An 18645-nucleotide genomic window follows, 5' to 3' on the forward strand; every position below is an offset into this window, starting at 1 on the left:
CAGACACAGCCTCACTCAAACCTGACAAGTTATGTTAACTCAAACCATTTGAGGAAACTGATTGCCTTAAACCATTTAAGTTAAAAAACTAATAGTTACGAGTACTCTGAACTTAATTCAGTTGAGTTCATTGAAAGAAGATATACATTGCAATTAAGTAATTAAGCGATTAACTAAGTGCTGATTGAGAATTGATGAACAGCTGCTGTTAACAAACAGAATCACTGAAGAAAAGAGAAACACAAGAACTACTACAACTGACTTCAGACACAGCCTTAGATGAAATCAACTGAAATAAAATACATGAAATCTCTCAAGATCTGATAAAACAACCCCACAAACAGCATCACCAGCTCCACTTATTAATAACCAGACTGACTTTATTTCTGTCAGACGTCTACAGAAGATCTTATTGAGAATGAACTAAGGTTTAGATGTTGATTTATTGTTTCATTTGAAGTAACCATGTTAGAGATCAGTGTTTGCTTTAGTTGGTCTCTTGACCCTTGATTTCTGTCTTAGTCTTTTCTTTGGCTGTTATAACTGTGTGTTTCTAAAACATATTTGTTGTAACTCAAAAGCCCAGAAGAAATGCCATCAGGTGTTAACCTGTACCTACATGTAGATTGTTGTATGTTATAGCTGTGATGATAATTTTTCATTATTATTCACAAATATTGATCTATACAGAGTCTAATCTCTGATTAAACAAATGTGTAATTAGTAGAAGTGGACCTAATAAAAATGACACTAAGAGCCAGTGATTCTGTGATAATCAGTTAATATAAAAATGATTTCATAAACATTTTGTACACATACATTTGTCTTCTATGCCATTAGCTCGTCACACACAGACATCAATAATCAGAATATGAACCTCAACAATGGTGACAAAAAAACATGCTGCAATGCATGCTGGGTACTATTGTAGAACAAAACTCATCCATGGCTCCAGGCATTTTTTTTTTTTTTCTTTTATGGTCACCATTGTTGAGGTTCATATGCTTATTATTGATGTCTGTGTGTGACTAACTGACACCAGAGAAGACCAAACTGTTTGGAAAGTCTTTGTATTAACTGATTATTACAGAACCACTGGCTCTAAGAATCACTTTTACTGTAGTCAATTTAATTACACAACCCATATTTCATCAGAGATTAGACTCCTAGCAGTTGCATAATTATATATATAATTGGTTGTACCAATATAAAGTATAACAACCTACATCTAGGTACAGGTTAACACCTGATGGCATTTCTTCTGGGCTTTTGAGTTACAACAAATGTGTTTCAGAAACACACGGTTATAACAGCCAGAGAAAAGACTAAGACAGAAATCAAGGGTCAAGAGCCCAACTAAAGCAAACACTGATCTCTAACATGGTTACTTCAAATGAAACAATAAATCAACATCTAAACCTTAGTTCATTCTCAATAAGATCTTCTGTAGACGTCTGACAGAAATAAAGTCAGTCTGGTTATTAATAAATGGAGCTGCTGATGCTGTTTGTGGGGTTGTTTAATCAGATATTGAGAGATTTCATGTATTTTATTTCAGTTGATTTCATCTAAGTCTGTGTCTGAAGTCAGTTGTAGTAGTTCTTGTGTTTCTCTTTTCTTCAGTGATTCTGTTTGTTAACAGCAGCTGTTCATCACTAATTCTCAATCAGCACTTAGTTAATCACTTAATTACTTGAATGCAAAGTTTTAAAACTTACATGGTTTAAATCAAGGCAATCTGTTCACTCAAACGGTTTGAGTTAAGTTAACTTGTCAGGTTTTACAGTGTGGCATAACCAAAGGTGTGCCACGGTGTGCCTGTGCCACCCAAAGTGGCAGCTTGCACACCTAAAAATAGATGCAGAATTATTTTCAGTCTCAAAAAATGTTTACTAAACTTGGGCTATTGTTGTTTACTTTGAAAATATATATATTTTTAAATCAACCCTTTTCACGCCTAAATTACAAATATTAATACAAATTTAACTCACCCCTTGTTTCCATGGCGACGCGTCATCATTGTCGCGTTTTTTTTTTATGATTGTCGCTTGACACACAGCAGCCACTAACGGATGTATCGGTATTCGTTTTATTTTATTTTTTTCATTTTTTATTAAACAAACTTGTTTACCATGTCAACTATCTGATATACCGATTATTCGTTTAAAAACCTTTATAAATTATCTTGATCTATAACGAGATGAGAACTGCAGTTCAGAGTCCTGTCAGTCGGATTTAGCGTAGCCTACAGCACTTGAATTCCCCAGTTTCTCCTGAAATGAAAGTAAGTGGCTGTTGAACTGGAGGAAGAATAGAGTAAACTTTATTGTTCTGCTATGTGTGTCTTTAATTTAGTATTTACAATTTATTTATATATGTGGCGTTTTGCTGCATAACAATCAAATTGAAGACAGCCAGAAGCAGAGGTGGAATTTTGTTTTGTTTTTAGTTTTCGGACATATTCAAAATTGTTAATAAATCTGCAAACATTTGCACGTAACACTTTCACTTTTTATCCCAGTGTTTCACTTTGACTGACAAGTTTTTATAGTTTGCACTGTATGGTTTGTACATCGCAATACTCTACAGGTGTTTTGAATGTGTCTTATTTAAATATTGATTTATAATATATATATATATATATGTATATTTGATGCATTTAGGCAATGACTTTTGACTAACTGTACAAACAAATATATAAATAAAAGGAATGCATATCAGTTTTGCGTTTACTGTTTTTCCTATGGATGTTTAAAGAGTCAAAATTATTTTTTTTTAAGGAAGAGGCACTTAAATATAAAATTAATACTCGTTAATAAAAATTTGATTGTCACTGGTGAAAAATAAACCCTAAATAGCAACACATTTAAAATTTAAAAAATCTCAGACATGCTTCGAAGTGCCGATCTGAATCAACCGAGTCGCGAACAGGCTCCGAAGTGCCGATCTGAATCAACCGAGTTGCGAACAAGCTCCGAAGTGCCGATCTGAATCAACCGAGTCGCGAACAGGCTCCGAAGTGCCGATCTGAATCAACCGAGTCGCGAACAGGCTCCGAAGTGCCGATCTGAATCAACCGAGTCGCGAACAGGGTCCGAAGTGCCGATCTGAATCAACCGAGTCGCGAACAGGCTCCGAAGTGCCGATCTGAATCAACCGAGTCGCGAACAGGCTACGAAGTGCCGATCTGAAAACTTCGATCAAAGAATGTAAAAAAATAACTATTTCTCTAATAACTCTATTAACTCTACAACTCTATGAAAGACTCAGATCATGTATCTAAAAAATAAATCGCTATAGTAAAAGAGAAATAATAAGAGGAGTGAAGTGTCCTACCGTTCTGCTGTGTTTGGTCCTCACTCGCGTCTGACGCTCCGCGGCGCGTCTCCGCCCCTCACACGCTCGTTTACAGCGCTAAATTAATCATCTTTGCTAATTATTATACATTTACTTCAATGTCAGATTCAGGTACTTCATTTATTATTGTTCAATGAACTGTTTGAACAAAAAAAGGTTGTATTTCAGTAATAATTCTAAATTATCAAAATAAAATATATAAAATAATGTTTTCTATATTAATATCCTTTAAAATATAATCTATTTCTGTGATGTGCAGCTGTATTTTCAGCATCATTCCTCCAGTCTTCAGTGTCACATGATCTTTAGAAATCATGAAAATATGATGATTTATTATTAGAACTATTAATAGTTGTGCTATCAAATGTTATTTTGAAATCTGCGATACTTTTTTCAAGATTCTTCGATGTATAATTTAATTTAATTTTTATTATTAGAATTATCAACAGTTTTGCTGCTAAATACTATTTTGGAACCTGTGATACTTTTTTCAGGATTCTTTGATGAATAAAAAGTTAAAATTAAATATATAAACTTGAGTAAAAGTACAGATACGTATAATAAAATATTACTCCAGTAAAAGTAAAAGTACTCCTTTTTCAATTTTACTCAAGTGAAAGTACAAAAGTACTCAATTATTTATGTACTTAAGTAAAAAAGTACTGAAAGATAGATGTTTGCAATTTTATAATTTAATTTTGTATTAGCACTTTTTTTTTATAATCCTACTGCTCAAAATACCTGGGATTTTTTCCAAAATAACCACTATATGGAGTCAAGATATATTTTTCTTGTTGATATGGACTACGTTGACGAGAGTAATGTTCACTGTGAAGCTTACACTCTGATGTACCTGAGAGAAAACAGAGATGACCATCTGATTTTCACCAGTAAGAAAAAAGTATTTTAAAGTTTGTGGTTTTACAGAACATCACCGTTATATATATGACATGATAATAAGGCCTGTTCTGAACATCACATCCTTTCCTTTCTCCCCAGATGTATCTATATATATATATATATATATATATATATATATATATATAGGTGGTTGAATAAAAATATTTGGACATTATTTATAAAAATTACCCCAAGTTAACACCAGCAAGCTTGTTAGCTAGACATTTAGCATCAGCTACGATATTTACTTATTTTCAGTACGGTTATGAATAAAAATTCATGTCTGTCTAATGTTACTCGACTAGTTAATCCAAACAATATAACGTTACTGTTGATAAACAATTTAAAAACAGACGTCATGGCATTTTAATAAAACTGTTAATATTACGGCAGCGGGGAATTTGGACTACATGAGTTATTTTATTTAATCTGTGTTAGTTTAAGGTTATTTTATTTTATTTTTTAACCTAAAACACAGAGACGCTGATTGATGTGTCTGCATCGTTTGCACTGGAGCATTTCAGTGGGCTTAAACAGATCACTCTTAATAGCGGATTTAGTTCCCAAACAACTGACAATTTTGACCTAAATATGATTTTCAGTTACAATAATTAATCCTAAATTTCGACATTAATAACTGAGTTTTAGCAACACCAGACGCACGCGCGCTCACAAGATCTGCCGGTTCTTACTTCTGGAGACTCGCACTAAACGGTTCATTTGAATCAGTGAGTGGTCGACTCCAGAACAGCTGCAATCGGATCATTCTAATTCGTAAACGAATCGTTTGGTGCGATTTGCGATCTGATTAAAGTTTATTTTGAAAAGACTCAGTTCATTCATGATGAATCAGACACAGCTTCTGCGTGTCGGAGCACGTGATATATTATAGGGAGCAGTGGCATAACCAAAGGTGTGCCACCGTGTGCCTGTGCCACCCAAAGTGGCAGCTGGCACACCTAAAAATAGATGCAGAATTATTTTTCATAGTCTCAAAAAATGTTTACTAAACTTGGGCTATTGTTGTTTACTTTGAAAATATATATATTTTTAAATCAACCCTTTTCACGCCTAAATTACAAATATTAATACAAATTTAACTGACCCCTTGTTTCCATGGCGACGCGTCATCATTGTCGCGTTTTTTTTTTTTTTTATGATTGTGGCTTGACACACAGCAGCCACTAACAGATGTATCGGTATTCGTTTTATTTTATTTTTTTCATTTTTTATTAAACAAACTTGTTTACCATGTCAACTATCTGATATTCCGATTATTCGTTTAAAAACCTTTATAAATTATCTTGATCTATAACGAGATGAGAACTGCAGTTCAGAGTCCTGTCAGTCGGATTTAGCGTAGCCTGCAGCACTTGAATTCCCCAGTTTCTCCTGAAATGAAAGTAAGTGGCTGTTGAACTGGACGAAGAATAGAGTAAACTTTATTGTTCTGCTATGTGTGTCTTTAATTTAGTATTTACAATTTAATTATATATGTGGCGTTTTGCTGCATAACAATCAAATTGAAGACAGCCAGAAGCAGAGGTGGAATTTTGTCTTGTTTTTAGTTTTCGGACATATTCAAAATTGTTAATAAATCTGCAAACATTTGCACGTAACACTTTCACTTTTTATCCCAGTGTTTCACTTTGATTGACAAGTTTTTATAGTTTGCACTGTATGGTTTATAAATCGCAATACTCTACAGGTGTTTTGAATGTGTCTTATATAAATATTGATTTATAATATATATATATATATATATATATATATATATATATATATATATATATATATATATATGATGCATTTAGGCAATGACTTTTGACTAACTGTACAAACAAATATATAAATAAAAGGAATGCATATCAGTTTTGCGTTTACTGTTTTTCCTATGGATGTTTAAAGAGTCAAAATTATTTTTTTTAAGGAAGAGGCACTTAAATATAAAATTAATACTCGTTAATAAAAATTTGATTGTCACTGGTGAAAAATAAACCCTAAATAGCAACACATTTAAAATTTAAAAAATCTCAGACATGCTTCGAAGTGCCGATCTGAATCAACCGAGTCGCGAACAGGCTCCGAAGTGCCGATCTGAATCAACCGAGTCGCGAACAAGCTCCGAAAGTGCCGATCTGAATCAACCGAGTCGCGAACAGGCTCCGAAGTGCCGATCTGAATCAACCGAGTCGCGAACAGGCTCCGAAGTGCCGATCTGAATCAACCGAGTCGCGAACAGGGTCCGAAGTGCCGATCTGAATCAACCGAGTCGCGAACAAGCTCCGAAGTGCCGATCTGAATCAACCGAGTCGCGAACAGGCTCCGAAGTGCCGATCTGAATCAACCGAGTCGCGAACAGGCTCCGAAGTGCCGATCTGAAAACTTCGATCAAAGAATGTAAAAAAATAACTATTTCTCTAATAACTCTATTAACTCTACAACTCTATGAAAGACTCAGATCATGTATCTAAAAAATAAATCGCTATAGTAAAAGAGAAATAATAAGAGGAGTGAAGTTTCCTACCGTTCTGCTGTGTTTGGTCCTCACTCGCGTCTGACGCTCCGCGGCGCGTCTCCGCCCCTCACACGCGCGTTAACAGCGCTAAATTAATCATCTTTGCTAATTATTATACATTTACTTCAATGTCAGATTCAGGTACTTCATTTATTATTGTTCAATGAACTGTTTGAACAAAAAAAGGTTGTATTTCAGTAATAATTCTAAATTATCAAAATAAAATATGTAAATAATGTTTTCTATATTAATATCCTTTAAAATATAATCTATTTCTGTGATGTGCAGCTGTATTTTCAGCATCATTCCTCCAGTCCTCAGTGTCACATGATCTTTAGAAATCATGAAAATATGATGATTTATTATTAGAACTATTAATAGTTGTGCTATCAAATATTATTTTGAAATCTGCGATACTTTTTTCAAGATTCTTCGATGTATAATTTAATTTAATTTTTATTATTAGAATTATCAACAGTTTTGCTGCTAAATACTATTTTGGAACCTGTGATACTTTTTTCAGGATTCTTTGATGAATAAAAAGTTAAAATTAAATAAACTTGAGTAAAAGTACAGATACGTATAATAAAATATTACTCCAGTAAAAGTAAAAGTACTCCTTTTTCAATTTTACTCAAGTGAAAGTACAAAAGTACTCAATTTTTTTATGTACTTAAGTAAAAAAGTACTGAAAGATAGATGTTTGCAATTTTATAATTTAATTTTGTATTAGCACTTTTTTTTTAAATAATCCTACTGCTCAAAATACCTGGGATTTTTTCCAAAATAACCACTATATGGAGTCAAGATATATTTTTCTTGTTGATATGGACTACGTTGACGAGAGTAATGTTCACTGTGAAGCTTACACTGTGATGTACCTGAGAGAAAACAGAGATGACCATCTGATTTTCACCAGTAAGAAAAAAGTATTTTAAAGTTTGTGGTTTTACAGAACATCACCGTTATATATATGACATGATAATAAGGCCTGTTCTGAACATCACATCCTTTCTTTTCTCCCCAGATGTATCTATTTATATATATATATATATATATATATATATATATATATATATATATATATATATATATATATAGGTGGTTGAATAAAAATATTTGGACATTATTTATAAAAATTACCCCAAGTTAACACCAGCAAGCTTGTTAGCTAGACATTTAGCATCAGCTACGATATTTACTTATTTTCAGTACGGTTATGAATAAAAATTCATGTCTGTCTAATGTTACTCGACTAGTTAATCCAAACAATATAACGTTACTGTTGATAAACAATTTAAAAACAGACGTCATGGCATTTTAATAAAACTGTTAATATTACGGCAGCGGGGAATTTGGACTACATGAGTTATTTTATTTAATCTGTGTTAGTTTAAGGTTATTTTATTTTATTTTATTTTTTAACCTAAAACACAGAGACGCTGATTGATGTGTCTTCATCGTTTGCACTGGAGCATTTCAGTGGGCTTAAACAGATCACTCTTAATAGCGGATTTAGTTCCCAAACAACTGACAATTTTGACCTAAATATGATTTTCAGTTACAATAATTAATCCTAAATTTCGACATTAATAACTGAGTTTTAGCAACACCAGACGCACGCGCGCTCACAAGATCTGCCGGTTCTTACTTCTGGAGACTCGCACTAAACGGTTCATTTGAATCAGTGAGTGGTCGACTCCAGAACAGCTGCAATCGGATCATTCTAATTCGTAAACGAATCGTTTGGTGCGATTCGCGATCCGATTAAAGTTTATTTTGAAAAGACTCAGTTCGTTCATGATGAATCAGACACAGCTTCTGCGTGTCGGAGCACGTGATATATTATAGGGAGCAGTGGCATAACCAAAGGTGTGCCCCGGTGTGCCTGTGCCACCCAAAGTGGCAGCTGGCACACCTAAAAATAGATGCAGAATTATTTTTCATAGTCTCAAAAAATGTTTACTAAACTTGGGCTATTGTTGTTTACTTTGAAAATATATATATTTTTAAATCAACCCTTTTCACGCCTAAATTACAAATATTAATACAAATTTAACTGACCCCTTGTTTCCATGGCGACGCGTCATCATTGTCGCGTTTTTTTTTTTTTTTTTTTTTTATGGTTGTCGCTTGACACACAGCAGCCACTAACAGATGTATCGGTATTCGTTTTATTTTATTTTTTTCATTTTTTATTAAACAAACTTGTTTACCATGTCAACTATCTGATATTCCGATTATTCGTTTAAAAACCTTTATAAATTATCTTGATCTATAACGAGATGAGAACTGCAGTTCAGAGTCCTGTCAGTCGGATTTAGCGTAGCCTGCAGCACTTGAATTCCCCAGTTTCTCCTGAAATGAAAGTAAGTGGCTGTTGAACTGGACGAAGAATAGAGTAAACTTTATTGTTCTGCTATGTGTGTCTTTAATTTAGTATTTACAATTTATTTATCTATGTGGCGTTTTGCTGCATAACAATCAAATTGAAGACAGCCAGAAGCAGAGGTGGAATTTTGTTTTGTTTTTAGTTTTCGGACATATTCAAAATTGTTAATAAATCTGCAAACATTTGCACGTAACACTTTCACTTTTTATCCCAGTGTTTCACTTTGACTGACAAGTTTTTATAGTTTGCACTGTATGGTTTGTACATCGCAATACTCTACAGGTATTTTGAATGTGTCTTATTTAAATTTTGATTTATAATATATATATATATATATATATATATATATATATATATATATATATATATATATTTGATGCATTTAGGCAATGACTTTTGACTAACTGTACAAACAAATATATAAATAAAAGGAATGCATATCAGTTTTGCGTTTACTGTTTTTCCTATGGATGTTTAAAGAGTCAAAATTATTTTTTTTTTAAGGAAGAGGCACTTAAATATAAAATTAATACTCGTTAATAAAAATTTGATTGTCACTGGTGAAAAATAAACCCTAAATAGCAACACATTTAAAATTTAAAAAATCTCAGACATGCTTCGAAGTGCCGATCTGAATCAACCGAGTCGCGAACAGGCTCCGAAGTGCCGATCTGAATCAACCGAGTCGCGAACAAGCTCCGAAGTGCCGATCTGAATCAACCGAGTCGCGAACAGGCTCCGAAGTGCCGATCTGAATCAACCGGGTCGCGAACAGGCTCCGAAGTGCCGATCTGAATCAACCGAGTCGCGAACAGGGTCCGAAGTGCCGATCTGAATCAACGGAGTCGCGAACAAGCTCCGAAGTGCCGATCTGAATCAACCGAGTCGCGAACAGGCTCCGAAGTGCCGATCTGAAAACTTCGATCAAAGAATGTAAAAAAATAACTATTTCTCTAATAACTCTATTAACTCTACAACTCTATGAAAGACTCAGATCATGTATCTAAAAAATAAATCGCTATAGTAAAAGAGAAATAATAAGAGGAGTGAAGTTTCCTACCGATCTGCTGTGTTTGGTCCTCACTCGCGTCTGACGCTCCGCGGCGCGTCTCCGCCCCTCACACTCGGGTTTACAGCGCTAAATTAATCATCTTTGCTAATTATTATACATTTACTTCAATGTCAGATTCAGGTACTTCATTTATTATTGTTCAATGAACTGTTTGAACAAAAAAAGGTTGTATTTCAGTAATAATTCTAAATTATCAAAATAAAATATATAAAATAATGTTTTCTATATTAATATCCTTTAAAATATAATCTATTTCTGTGATGTGCAGCTGTATTTTCAGCATCATTCCTCCAGTCTTCAGTGTCACATGATCTTTAGAAATCATGAAAATATGATGATTTATTATTAGAACTATTAATAGTTGTGCTATCAAATATTATTTTGAAATCTGCGATACTTTTTTCAAGATTCTTCGATGTATAATTTAATTTAATTTTTATTATTAGAATTATCAACAGTTTTGCTGCTAAATACTATTTTGGAACCTGTGATACTTTTTTCAGGATTCTTTGATGAATAAAAAGTTAAAATTAAATAAATAAACTTGAGTAAAAGTACAGATACGTATAATAAAATATTACTCCAGTAAAAGTAAAAGTACTCCTTTTTCAATTTTACTCAAGTGAAAGTACAAAAGTACTCAATTTTTTATGTACTTAAGTAAAAAAGTACTGAAAGATAGATGTTTGCAATTTTATAATTTAATTTTGTATTAGCACTTTTTTTTTTAAATAATCCTACTGCACAAAATACCTGGGATTTTTTCCAAAATAACCACTATATGGAGTCAAGATATATTTTTCTTGTTGATATGGACTACGTTGACGAGAGTAATGTTCACTGTGAAGCTTACACTGTGATGTACCTGAGAGAAAACAGAGATGACCATCTGATTTTCACCAGTAAGAAAAAAGTATTTTAAAGTTTGTGGTTTTACAGAACATCACCGTTATATATATGACATGATAATAAGGCCTGTTCTGAACATCACATCCTTTCTTTTCTCCCCAGATGTATCTATTTATATATATATATATATATATATATATATATATATATATATATATATATATATATATATATATATATATATATATATATATAGGTGGTTGAATAAAAATATTTGGACATTATTTATAAAAATTACCCCAAGTTAACACCAGCAAGCTTGTTAGCTAGACATTTAGCATCAGCTACGATATTTACTTATTTTCAGTACGGTTATGAATAAAAATTCATGTCTGTCTAATGTTACTCGACTAGTTAATCCAAACAATATAACGTTACTGTTGATAAACAATTTAAAAACAGACGTCATGGCATTTTAATAAAACTGTTAATATTACGGCAGCGGGGAATTTGGACTACATGAGTTATTTTATTTAATCTGTGTTAGTTTAAGGTTATTTTATTTTATTTTTTAACCTAAAACACAGAGACGCTGATTGATGTGTCTTCATCGATTGCACTGGAGCATTTCATTGGGCTTATACAGATCACTCTTAATAGCGGATTTAGTTCCCAAACAACTGACAATTTTGACCTAAATATGATTTTCAGTTACAATAATTAATCCTAAATTTCGACATTAATAACTGAGTTTTAGCAACACCAGACGCACGCGCGCTCACAAGATCTGCCGGTTCTTACTTCTGGAGACTCGCACTAAACGATTCATTTGAATCAGTGAGTGGTCGACTCCAGAACAGCTGCAATCGGATCATTCTAATTCGTAAACGAATCGTTTGGTGCGATTCGCGATCCGATTAAAGTTTATTTTGAAAAGACTCAGTTCGTTCATGATGAATCAGACACAGCTTCTGCGTGTCGGAGCACGTGATATATTATAGGGAGCAGTGGCATAACCAAAGGTGTGCCCCGGTGTGCCTGTGCCACCCAAAGTGGCAGCTGGCACACCTAAAAATAGATGCAGAATTATTCTTCATAGTCTCAAAAAATGTTTACCTAACTTGGGCTATTGTTGTTTACTTTGAAAATATATATATTTTTAAATCAACCCTTTTCACGCCTAAATTACAAATATTAATACAAATTTAACTGACCCCTTGTTTCCATGGCGACGCGTCATCATTGTCGCGTTTTTTTTTTTTTTTTTTTATGGTTGTCCCTTGACACACAGCAGCCACTAACAGATGTATCGGTATTCGTTTTATTTTATTTTTTTCATTTTTTATTAAACAAACTTGTTTACCATGTCAACTATCTGATATTACGATTATTCGTTTAAAAACCTTTATAAATTATCTTGATCTATAACGAGATGAGAACTGCAGTTCAGAGTCCTGTCAGTCGGATTTAGCGTAGCCTGCAGCACTTGAATTCCCCAGTTTCTCCTGAAATGAAAGTAAGTGGCTGTTGAACTGGACGAAGAATAGAGTAAACTTTATTGTTCTGCTATGTGTGTCTTTAATTTAGTATTTACAATTTATTTATCTATGTGGCGTTTTGCTGCATAACAATCAAATTGAAGACAGCCAGAAGCAGAGGTGGAATTTTGTTTTGTTTTTAGCTTTCGGACATATTCAAAATTGTTAATAAATCTGCAAACATTTGCACGTAACACTTTCACTTTTTATCCCAGTGTTTCACTTTGACTGACAAATTTTTATAGTTTGCACTGTATGGTTTGTACACCGCAATACTCTACAGGTGTTTTGAATGTGTCTTATTTAAATATTGATTTATAATAAATATATATATATATATATTTGATGCATTTAGGCAATGACTTTTGACTAACTGTACAAACAAATATATAAATAAAAGGAATGCATATCAGTTTTGCGTTTAATGTTTTTCCTATGGATGTTTAAAGAGTCAAAATTATTTTTTTTTAAGGAAGAGGCACTTAAATATAAAAGTAATACTCATTAATAAAAATTTGATTGTCACTGGTGAAAAATAAACCCTAAATAGCAACAGATTTAAAATTTAAAAAATCTCAGACATGCTTCGAAGTGCCGATCTGAAAACTTCGATCAAAGAATGTAAAAAAATAACTATTTCTCTAATAACTCTATTAACTCTACCACTCTATGAAAGACTCAGATCATGTATCTAAAAAATAAATCGCTATAGTAAAAGAGAAATAATAAGAGGAGTGAAGTTCCCTACCGTTCTGCTGTGTTTGGTCCTCACTCGCGTCTGACGCTCGCGGCGCGTCTCCGCCCCTCACACGCGCGTTTACAGCGCTAAATAAATCATCTTTGCTAATTATTATACATTTACTTCAATGTCAGATTCAGGTACTTCATTTATTTTTGTTCAATGAACTGTTTGAACAAAAAAAGGTTGTATTTCAGTAATAATTCTAAATTATCAAAATAAAATATATAAAATAATGTTTTCTATATTAATATCCTTTAAAATATAATCTATTTCTGTGATGTGCAGCTGTATTTTCAGCATCATTCCTCCAGTCTTCAGTGTCACATGATCTTTAGAAATCATGAAAATATGATGATTTATTATTAGAACTATTAATAGTTGTGCTATCAAATATTATTTTGAAATCTGCGATACTTTTTTCAAGATTCTTCGATGTATAATTTAATTTAATTTTTATTATTAGAATTATCAACAGTTTTGCTGCTAAATACTATTTTGGAACCTGTGATACTTTTTTCAGGATTCTTTGATGAATAAAAAGTTAAAATTAAATATATAAACTTGAGTAAAAGTACAGATACGTATAATAAAATATTACTCCAGTAAAAGTAAAAGTACTCCTTTTTCAATTTTACTCAAGTGAAAGTACAAAAGTACTCAATTATTTATGTACTTAAGTAAAAAAGTACTGAAAGATAGATGTTTGCAATTTTATAATTTAATTTTGTATTAGCACTTTTTTTTTTATAATCCTACTGCTCAAAATACCTGGGATTTTTTCCAAAATAACCACTATATGGAGTCAAGATATATTTTTCTTGTTGATATGGACTACGTTGACGAGAGTAATGTTCACTGTGAAGCTTACACTCTGATGTACCTGAGAGAAAACAGAGATGACCATCTGATTTTCACCAGTAAGAAAAAAGTATTTTAAAGTTTGTGGTTTTACAGAATGTTATATATTCATGAGGCCAGCCACCAAATGCTATCAAAACATACTTTACTGGTGTTCAGATCACATATTGATTACATCACATTTCACACGTGCAAATCACATCACGTGATTTAAATACCCTCTTCCCAGGCATGGGAACCAATGACTGCTCATCATGCATATATACACATTATCCCAAATACACCACATTTCCTCCCCCATTAAAAATCATACACCACATTATCAGTTCAAAAGCACCACATGTGTTCAAATTCTCAATTTCTAAAACGCTGTGGTAATTTAATAGTTCGTTTAGAGCGACGTAGACCCCCTGGACTTGGAATCAGGGGTTCTGTTAGTTCAAAAGGTACCTCAGAGTCAAATGTACCTGGAATTCCAGCAAATCCAGAATCTTGATCACTGAGTTCAGCATTTTGAGCTTGATCATTAGATTCAGCAGATTGAGCAGTCTCCTTTTCATTCGGTGGCATTGGAATCTCTGAGGACGAAGTGCGTGGTCTTAATTGATCACCATGCCGTCTATACACATTATCCGATGCTGGATCACGTACCTTGTACGAAACAGGTCCTGTCTGTTGTGTAATCACTCCAGATAACCACTTCGGATCTCCTCCCACTGTACTTCACGAGAAAACAGAATCATCCACAGCAAAGGATCTCTCTCTTGCCCGATAGTCATGTTGATTTTTCTGCAAATACTGTTTTCTGCGAACCGTCTCATGAATGTTTGGTTTCAGGAAGTCCAGCCTGGTGCGGATGTGTCTCTTTAAAAATAAATCAGATGGTGACTGACCTGTGGTACAATTAGGAGTTGTGCGATAGCGCAATAAAAATAAAGATAGTCTATCATCAATGCACATTTGCTCATTAGTCAATTTCTTCATACCCCTCTTGAACGTCTGGACATATCTTTCTGCCAAACCATTTGTTGCTGGGTGTTTTGGTGCACTTCTGGTATGCATAATACCATTCTGCTTCACAAATCTTTGGAATTCATCAGAAGTAAAAGTAGTTGCATTATCAGTCACGATTTGTTCAGGTAATCCATATGCAGAAAACAATCTCTTCAATCTGGTAATAGTAGCTTGAGAAGTAATCTGTGACATACGAAAAACTTCCAACCATTTAGAATGAGCATCAACAATGATCATAAACATGTTGTTCAAGAACGGACCAGCAAAATCCACATGCAACCTTTTCCAACACTCACCCGGGAATTCCCAAGGATGAAGAGGGACGTGACTTGGCATTCTTTGTTCTTGTTGACAGATTTGACACTCCTTGCAAACTCTTTCTATATCCGTATCAATTTTAGGCCACCACACGTATTTACAAGTCAGAGCTTTCATTTTAACAATGCCAGGGTGTCCTGAGTGAATTTCCTGTAACACTGATTTTCGAAATTTGAATGGTACAATCACTCGTGTGCCCCATAGCAGACATCCCTGTTCTACTGACAGTTCATCTCTTTTCGCGTAGAATACTTTCAAATCATCTGACACTTCAATTGGCCAACCTTCCATGACATAACGAAACACTTTAGAAAGTTCTTGATCTGTTCTTGTCATTCTGGCAATCTGTGCTGCATTTAGAGGAGCTTCTTGAAGATGGTTTGTCAAAAGTGTGTTGATATTTGCTGAAATGGCTTCTGTTCCTACATCGGTAATTTCAGGTAATGGAATTCGTGACAAGCCATCTGCATTTCCATGATCTTCTGCCTTGCGATACATGATATGATAATCATGTGCCGACAAAATTATCGCCCACCGCTGAATGCGAGCAGCTGCCATCATTGGGAAATGCTTATGTTCACCAAACAGAGTCACTAATGGTCTATGATCAGTTATCAAATTAAAAGATCTTCCCCAAAGATACTGATGGAATTTTTTAACTCCATAGATCACACTCAAAGCTTCCTTCTCAATCTGTGAATATTTCTTTTCAGCAGGGGACAAAGTACGTGAAGCATATGCAATGGGATGCTCGTCACCATTTGGCATGATGTGCTGAAGCACCGCACCAATTCCATAAGCGGAAGCATCACATGCTAAAGTCAAAGGCAGTTGTGGATCATAGTATACTAGCACTTTGTCACTGGTGAGCAATTCTTTACATCTACTAAAAGCACCTTGTTCCTTTTTCCCCCAGCACCAAGCAGTTTGTTCTTTCAACAGTCTATACAGTGGTGCCAACACTGTGCTCTGCTGTGGTACAAAGCGTCCATAATATTTTACCAAACCTAAAAAAGCTCGTAGTTCTTTCACATTTGATGGTGCTGGCGCATCTTGAATAGCTTTTACCTTGTCTTTTGTCGGATACACCCCTTTTTCATCGATCACATGACCCAGGTACTCAATCCGTGTTTGTCCCCACTCCCATTTACATTTCTTTACTCTTAAGCCTGATTCTTGAAGACGCTGTAAGACTTTGCAAATGTTTGTTAGATGTTCTTGCTCATCTTTACCTGTGATCAACAAATCGTCCAAATACACAATTACTTTCAGATCTTTCATCAAATTTTCCATTATTCGTTGAAAAATGGAAGGGGCTGAACTGATGCCAAAAGCAAGACGATTATACACATATAATCCCTTGTGAGTGTTGATTGTCGTATACTTCTTAGAATCATTATCCAGCACGACTTGTTGATATGCTTGTGCCAAGTCAATCTTGGAAAACAACTTCCCTCCACTCAAAGTGGCTAACACTTCCTCGATCCGTGGCAAGGGATACACTTCAGTGTTGGCAGCTTGATTAACAGTGACTTTGTAGTCTCCGCATAAGCGAATTGTGGAATCTTTTTTTATAACAGGAACAACTGGAGCAGCCCACTCGCTGTATTTTACTGGGGATATAACATTAGCTTTTTCCAGTCTATCAATTTCCTTCTCCACACGCTCTTTCATAGCAAAAGGAAGAGGACGACTTTTAAAAAACTTGGGTGGCACATCTGGTTTCACTGAAATAGTGGCTTTAGTGTCCTTTAAAGTGCCCAGCTCATCCTTAAAGACTTCACTATATTTGTCCAGCACTTCTTGAATGGACCCAGGCTGCTTACTCACATGTCGAATTATCTTCCAATTCAGTTTTACTTTCTGAAGCCAGTTTCTCCCACACAGGTTTGGACCATTCCCTTTGACTACGATCAGTGGTAACTCATTCACTTGATCCTCATATTGTACAGTAGCCGTGAATTGACCCAACACTGGAATGCATTCACCGGTGTAGGTCTTTAACTTGACTCTAGCTCCCTCCAGTGGCAAATGGGCAAACGATCGTCTATACTCTTGTTGTGAAATGATGCTTACAGCCGCTCCTGTATCAATCTCCATCAATAAATCCTGCTGATTCACAGTAAAATTTACTCGGAAAGACTGTTTCTCAGTATCACTTAACATGGAAAACATTTCCAGCTCCGGCTCTTCAGCATGCATATAAGCTGTTACTTTGTGCTTGTTCTGTTGTTCAGCATATTTACTGTTAGGATGTGACTTCATTTTAACTTTGCAAGCTCTCTTTATATGCCCAATCACTCCACAATTGTGACATTTAGAGTTTTTAAAATAACACTCCTGTGCATTATGGTTTTTCCCTTTACAACGATAGCATTGTCTCTGGTTATAAACAGTCTTTGCATTTACCTTATGCACTGTTGTCGCTGAATCCTCTGTTTTCCTCAGCTGTTGCGTATCTCGATCTGCGGTTTCCATACTGTGAGCAACTTCAAGTGCCCGTGCAAAAGTGAGTGTGTCTTCCGAAAGCAATCTTCGTTGACATGCTTCACTTCGGATTCCGCTGACAAAACGATCACGTAGAGACTCATCCAAACTTGCACCAAAGTCACATTTAGATGCACATTGTTTCAGTTCAGCAACATACTGGGACACAGTTTCATGGGGCTTTTGAACACAGCGCTGAAATCGGAAACGCTCAGCTATTATTAACGGCTTTGGTTCAAAATGGGCCTTCAGAATGTTCACAATTTCTTCAAACGTTTTATCCTTTGGCTTCGCAGGCTGAACCAGATTCCGTAGTAATCCATATGTGGACGTTCCCACAGCACTAAGCAAAGTCGCTACTTGCTTCGTATCATCCACATCATTTGCAATCATGAACAATTCCGCTCGTTCAATATATGCAGACCAGGACTCATTTTCCGGTTTATACTCATCCAATCTTCCGATTTGCGCCATGTCTTCTCACACTTTATCCTCGTCGCCAATTTATGTTATATATTCATGAGGCCAGCCACCAAATGCTATCAAAACATACTTTACTGGTGTTCAGATCACATATTGATTACATCACATTTCACACGT

At 34.6% G+C, this 18645-nt stretch overlaps 1 protein-coding gene across 1 annotated transcript; it reads right to left on the bottom strand.

The window, feature by feature from the left end:
- Positions 1-14981: 14981 nt before the first annotated feature.
- LOC127964729 (uncharacterized protein K02A2.6-like) lies at positions 14982-17760 on the bottom strand. Its single transcript, XM_052565038.1, has 2 exons — positions 15213-17760; positions 14982-15090 (listed from the first exon to the last, which is right to left on the bottom strand). Exons 1-2 carry the CDS (start codon positions 17758-17760, stop codon positions 15044-15046), a joined length of 2595 nt encoding a protein of 864 aa, XP_052420998.1. The 3' UTR covers positions 14982-15043.
- Positions 17761-18645: the final 885 nt, after the last annotated feature.

Source organism: Carassius gibelio, chromosome B9 (assembly GCF_023724105.1).
Source record: "Carassius gibelio isolate Cgi1373 ecotype wild population from Czech Republic chromosome B9, carGib1.2-hapl.c, whole genome shotgun sequence".
NCBI lineage: Eukaryota > Metazoa > Chordata > Actinopteri > Cypriniformes > Cyprinidae > Carassius > Carassius gibelio.